This window comes from Cetorhinus maximus, chromosome 8, assembly GCF_964194155.1.
Source record: "Cetorhinus maximus chromosome 8, sCetMax3.hap1.1, whole genome shotgun sequence".
Classification (NCBI taxonomy): Eukaryota; Metazoa; Chordata; class Chondrichthyes; order Lamniformes; family Cetorhinidae; genus Cetorhinus; species Cetorhinus maximus.
Window position 1 is genome coordinate 122,523,429 of NC_135886.1, and position 6,968 is coordinate 122,530,396.

The following is a 6,968-nucleotide window of genomic DNA, read 5'->3' on the forward strand; positions in this document are numbered from 1 at the left end:
TTTACATTGACAAAATCTTCAGCTCCCTGAGGCAGCTCTGTGCCTCGGGGAGCTTTTACTGCGTGCACCCCCGCGCATGCGCAAACATCAGCGCGCACGCTGCTGCTGCCCCCACCCCGGAAACGCTGAGCGCTGCAGCGCGCGTCTCACGCTGGCTGGCCGTTAATTGGCCAGCCAGCATGAGATCCATGTTGGGGCCCAATCGTGGGCGGCAGTCAGCTTTGCAACTGCTCCCAGGCCCGCCCGCCCGCTCCCGCCCAACGAGGGCTAAGTTCTGCCCATGATTTCCAAGTGTCTGATTTTCATGAGTCATTTCAAAAAAAGAAGTTTAGTGAAGAGAAGAGACCAATCCAACAGCCCCTATCCTCTAGGATAAAAAGTACCTGAAAGCAAGTTCGAGATATGATACTTTTACAGGAGAACCAAATGGGGAGCGGTAATTAAAAATATGTAGGCGTTTAACAGTATAAGTTGCATATGCATTGATTTTTTTTCTCTAACAATAGGTAAATTAGAGAAGTTTGAAGTCCCTGTGAAGGTTCGTTTGAGCCCAGAGCCATGGACTCCGGAGACTGGTTTGGTAACTGACGCCTTCAAGCTCAAGAGGAAAGAACTAAAGAACCACTACCTCAATGATATTGAGAGGATGTATGGAGGGAAGTAGACCCTTCAAATCCCTGGATGGATATATTTCTGGTGCCTGCAGAGAGGTAGTGCATCTCTAAATTAAAAGGACAGTGAATGATTGATTCATTTTAAACAGAAATTAATGAACCAAAAGGCCAGTGTTCTACCTAATGGTTATTCTCCAATGTATTCACTATTTCTTGAACATAAAAAAAAAACAAGCAATTGGAAATTTTCTTGAAGGTTTGTAAGGTTGCACCAAGCCGCCTTCTAATGACCATTGTCCTTTTGCATGTTGGTTTTTGGACTGTTTTTTTTCACCATGGTGTTTTTGTATTTTTCTTTGTGTGAGGACCACCAGCTGGTTATACAGGAAGTTCTGGGGAGCAAGAACTGACTTTGTTAATGTAAATGAGCTTTTAAAAAGAACTCAACTCAACCATTTTCTTTCCTACATCCTTTATTTAATGAAGGAAAATAAGGCTTGCCAGTGCACCTTGATCCTCTCAAATCCCCAGATGGTGGCACCAGTTTTTGATGTGATGTTTGCACTAGAATTGTTTCATGTTTGTATAGAAAATTGCTGAAAATATTTTGGTTCTTAAAAATGCAGAGAACATTTTTTTATATTTGCACCACAGTCAGCGTTGTTTAACTGTCACAGCCACAGATGGATATTGGTTTTTTTTTTAAAACCTGAACCTGCTGAAAATTACTACGTTTGAGTGGACAACTTTAATTGTCTCTGCGATAATAAATAGTGGCTAGGTAGTTTGCCAGTACCACAGTAGTAAATTGCTCACTGGCCTTTCTCCTGCAGGGATGCATCTGACAAATTGTCTTAGCAGCTGTGGTATCAGCTTAACTTGTGGCACAACAAATCTCCTGAGAACACCTCTGGGTTTTGGAGGACAATAATTGTGGTTTCTGCTTTTGACCACATTGCAGAGACTCCTGTAGACAATGCACTTGTGTGGATATTCATTGAGGACAGAATCTGACTTGGCCATAATGATTGATGTGAACACAGCGCGCACACAGATGTAAACAGCTTGTGTAAGCTCTCACTTAAAAAGACCACTTGGACAAACGTACTGGAGAGAACTGAGGCTCTGTGCAGCTTTATCCAGATGTAAGGCAGCACCTTAAGGAGAAAGGAGGGGAAGTACCACTTTGTAAGATAGTTAAACTATTTAATTGTCCATTTCAGTAACCTTGATGTAGTAAACAATATGTAAAAGTATCCATGAGGTATAGTTGTCAAAGTAAATTTTCACTCTTCCATCAGGCTGGCTTCCTTGGGTCTAAAATGTTTTGGCAGCTACCCTATTGTAAATTTAGCCTTTTTCTGTTCCTACCCACATGGAAGCCTATAATGGAAAATCTTGCTACTCCGTCCCTTCAAACAAACTTACACTATTACCATATCATTAACTAGAAGCGTTGTGGTTCAGGTGACTACCCAATGATTCTACAAAATGAAAATCTGACAGAAAAACATCTAGTTTTCCAATGTTTGGTTGTAAAAAAGGATGTGCATATGAGAGGGGAGAAAACACACGGGAAAAATGGTCTGTTAACTGAGTTGTCTTGACATTAGTGTATGTAAAAGCTGTCTGTTTTACATCTGTGTGATCTGCTGCCTTTTGTTTCGCACAGCTTTCCTGAAACGACCCTGGCACTATTCAGTTTTGGACTGGGTTGGTTTGTGGCCGCCATTCATGTATATACCTTTCTACTTCCCTCCTAGGTGAAAGCTAATTCACCAATTGGAGATTTCATTGAGTGTGACAGGAAGAACTCGTGCTAAAAAACAGCACTGTTTTTAACATCCAGTTAATAATTGGTTATTGAGCCACTTGTGTGAAGAGACTCATCAAATTTTAACCACGGGAATCCTAATTGATTCTTTTGTAAACTCTGCCCAGGCTTTGTGCCCAGAGAAGGCCTTTTAGTTAACTCAGTTTACTACAGTTTGGTGCATTAGTGAATGTGTCCCTTGAGAAAGCGAGAACAGCTAGCTGATGTAAAATGTTGAGTGAAATTTGAATTCTGTAATTTTTTAATTTCAGATTTGGAATGAAACGGGTCAGGGCCTAGTAGAAACAATTGTATGATTTCAAAGTGCTGTGTTTTTATATATCTATATCCACTTTCTAGAAGCTGTCTCTTCAGAGCAACATTCTAAGCATCGATTCAGTTTATATCATAAGTGTTTATGTGGAGAATCACTTTTATGTGAGACTGTAAACTCCTGTACTTAACTGTGAATAGTCTTATATATATTTAATGTGTAAATGGGAGGAGCAAACATACAATTTAATGTGATGTTATAGTAAATGTTTTGAGGTTTCCAGTTTTAAACTGGTCAATTTTCCAGTGGAGCAGCAGGATACAATAATCTGCAATACACTTCCAAATGGACCATTATGTTACCTAAGTACCTTGATGCAGGGTTTCACAATATTCTAAGTAGATAAGGCACATCAGGCAATCCTGATGGTTTCATGGATACACAAGCTGCCTGGTGCAGTGCTGATCTGCACTCATCGGGGGCTCCCCAAGTTTCTTTCCTTAAACTGTGCTGATGTTGACTAGAGTGGTGGTCAATCTCTACAATTAACCACATTTGGGTTATGGAGCGATAAAGAAAGACCAAAAAATCATCAGCCAGGGTTCTTGCTCTTGACTGTTACCCAGTGATCCTCTTGGAAGTGTCTGGGTGTGAATTCTGGACGGGGGCAGGAGCAAATTTTAATTCAGCTGCAATACCCTTCCCAACAGTTCAACTAACTACTGGCTCCCATCATCAAGGCTCACATGAAGAATAGTCATTTGGGTCAGCTTAAGAGTATTGCTAGCACTCATGGCACCATACTCCAGCTTGCATCAGTGCCTTCAGCTGAGGAAGTAAGGGGAGGGTAAGAAGGAACACAAATACCCCAACAATGTGCAGAAAAAACATTTTGTACAGGAGATTCACATCCATTAAGCCATCTGATGGTATCAAGCACTCCATCTACTGGGGAGTCACTGTAATGTCTTTGGGTTTCCAGAAGACTCATTTCCTCCCAGGTTGGTTTTAACCCTAGTGTTTTACAGTAAACATTTTTTAAAGCATCTGATGGAGGTGAAAAGCCACCTTCTGTTGTGTTACCGGCATCTATTTTTTCAATGAATGTGCATACCCGATGTAGCAACAGTGATTTAAACTATGGGGCGCTGCCACCTCAAATGAGGCTTTTGATGGGGTGAGGGGGAGGAGAAAGGGATGTGGAGAGAATTTCAATCCTTTACTTTCCTATGGCAAAATGGGTTTTTACAGTGACCATTTATTTAAATAGCTTTTCTCTTTTCTATGTCACTGAACTCACTCCAATATCCCAAGCAATTTCCTCCCCATAAACTTCTCAAACGTTACCTGTGTGGTTGTGAGACAGGGAAGGCCTTCCCAAAGGAATTCTGTGCATAAGGCAACTGGTTGAATATTTTTAGTCATGGGTGGTACACAAGTATCTACCTGGGGAATGAAAATGTTACAGAAACACATTGTTGCAGATGGGACCTATTCCCTTTTCATTGTGGGTGCCCTGGTGTCTGCCGGAATAGAAGGGAAGAGGCAGAATATCTAAGCTCTGTTGCCAAAGACTTAAGGGTTCAGAAATAGCCTTTGTTCCATCTGTAACTCAATCAAGGTCAATACCATGACAGAATCTTTCTATCCATTAAAATGGCTTCCCATTACCATTTCAGCCAGTAAAGTGCAGTTGTCTTTAGACAGGATTTAAAAGACATTGCTCAACACTGATATCTTATTTTTTATGTCTTTCTATTGAATCTTTGCAGGGCAACATGTTACAGGTATAAATGAAACTAGGTTAGTTATCATTCAAACATTTCAACTGCTGGTGACCGTTTTCCTTATTTTAAACCTGCATTATGACAGCCAAATATGTAAAAAAAAATGTTCCTGTGGAATTTAAGGGTGTGAACCTTATCCGTCTCATGGATATGTATAAATAAAATCAGTTTCTCAGCACAATCACTGGTAGATGGTATTTTGTTTTATTCCGAGGCTCTTGATGAATGTACTCTTTGTGAATTCAGTGGCTATACTCGCCGTGGGGTGCTCTTTTATATTGGAGGTTCTGTCACATTGGCCATATTGGGGAAGACAAGTATTACCGACCAGAAGATACTAGGTTCAGTGTCTAATCTGTAGGGTTAGCTAAACTGGAGTCAATTGGCTTGAGCGCCACCAAGTTTGGAAGGAGGGGTAAATTACCCACTGACCCTGCTTCTGGTTGCTGCTAGAACAGCAGGTTAGAGTAGGAATGAACTTAGTGTTCCTGTGAGCAATCCTGGAGTGGCAGCCTTTGTTGTCCATTTCTAGTTGCACTTGAAGGTGCCTTTTTCTTTTAACAGTAAAATGACTTGCTAGACAACTTCAGGTGGTATTACCACACAATGGGGACTGGAGTCATTTGTATGTCTCTGGCCCCTTGCCTAAAGGACATGAGTAAACCAGTTGCTTATATGGGATAGATACAGAGAAACTATTTCCTGAGGTGTGACTCCAGAATAAGGGACATAATCTTAAAATTAGAGCTGGGCTGTTTAAGAGTGAAATCATAGATTGGTGGAAATCTAGAGTTTTACCCTTGGACGCTAAATCAATTGATGGATTTTGTTTTTAGGCAAGGATATTCGGAGATATGGAATAAAGACAGGTCAATGGAGTTGTGGTACAGATCTGCCATGATTTAATTGATGAAACAGACTCATAGCTGAATTATCTGTTCCTGTTTTTATGTTCTAGCAGGCATCGTGGTCAGTTTTTCTAATGCTAGCCTATAAATTTTGGATTGACTTACTTCCTTTTCATAATTTGCAATGGTGGGATTTAAGTTCATGATTTCTAATCCAGCATCCTACCATTACCCATGCTGTGGTGAACTAGGTTGCCAACACCCATTGTCTAAGCCTATACATGAAGACTGCAAGATGCTGAATGATGTCTAGTACCTGTGGAACTGTAGCAGCAGAAGTCAGCAGCATCTTCAGGAAAGGAGAAAATAAATTTAAAGAAATTAAACAAAGTTTTAATCGCTCTGTACTTCAACATTCTACATTGTTCTGCTCTACATTGATGGAACTTTTTAATGTCAGGCCTACTTTGAATTTCCAAGTGTCTTTGAACTTAATCCTCATAGACTCTCATTGACTCTCAAAGACGTTTACAGTGCAGAAGGAGGCTATTTCAGCCCATCGTGTCCGTGCTGGCCAACAAAGATCTGTCTACACTAATCCCATTTTCCAGCGCTTGGCCCATAGCCCTGGAGGCTATGGCAACACAAGTGAATATCTAAATACTTCTTAAATGTTATGGGAGTTCCTGACTCAACCACTCTTTCAGGCAGTGAGCTCCAAACTCCAACCACGCTCTAGGTGAAAAAATGTATCCTCAACTCCCCTCTTAGCCTTCTTCCTCTTACCTTAAATCTATGCCCCCTGGTTATTGACCCCTTTACTAATGGAAAAAGTGCCTTCCTATGTACCCTATCTATATCCCTCATAACCTTATACACCTCTATCAGGCTCCCTCTCAACCTTCACTGCTCCAAGGAAAACAACCCCAGTCTATACAATCTTTCCTCATTGTTCAGATCCTTCAGCTCAGGCAGCATCCTGGTAAATCTCCTCTGCGCACTCTCCAGTGCAATCACATCATTCCTATAATGTGGTGACCAGAACTGCACGCAGCTCTCCAGTTGTGGCCTAACCAGCGTTTTATACAGTTCCAGCATAAGCTCTCTGCTCTTGCCTTTATTAGGTGAGGCATAGAAAACAAGTATCCCATATGTCTTCTTAACCAACTTCTCTACCTGCCCTGCTACCTTCAGGGATTTATGGATATGCACACCAATGTCCCTCTGAACTTCAGTACTTTCCAGGGTTCTACCATTCATAGTGTAATCCCTTGCCTTGTTAGCCCTCCCCAAGTGCATTACCTCACACTTTGCCGGGTTGAATTCCATTTGCCACAGCTCTGCCCACCTAACCAGTCCATTGATATCCTACTGCAATTTATGGCTATCCTCCTCACTATTTACCACCCTACTCATTTTTGTGTCATCCGTGAACTTCTTGATCATACCCACTACATTAAAGTCCAAATCATTTATGTACATCACAAACAGCAAAGGCCCCAGCACCAAGCCCTGTGAAACCCCACTGGAAACAGACTTCCAGTCACACAAACATCCCTCTACCATCACCCTCTGCTTCCTGCCTCAGCCAATTTTGGATCCAATGTGCCACTTTGCCTTGGATCCCATGGG

At 41.5% G+C, this 6,968-nt stretch overlaps 1 protein-coding gene across 8 annotated transcripts in view; it reads left to right on the forward strand.

Annotated features, from left to right (window-relative positions):
* acsl4a (acyl-CoA synthetase long chain family member 4a) overlaps positions 1-4,669 on the forward strand; it is a 90,785-nt gene extending 86,116 nt beyond the window's left edge. For all 8 annotated transcript variants that reach the window (XM_078547525.1, XM_078547522.1, XM_078547528.1 and 5 more), the window contains exon 16: positions 507-4,669. In XM_078547525.1, the coding sequence (XP_078403651.1) occupies positions 507-664 (158 nt within the window). In that variant the 3' untranslated portion in view covers positions 665-4,669. The remainder of the gene's footprint in view (positions 1-506) is intronic.
* Positions 4,670-6,968: the final 2,299 nt, after the last annotated feature.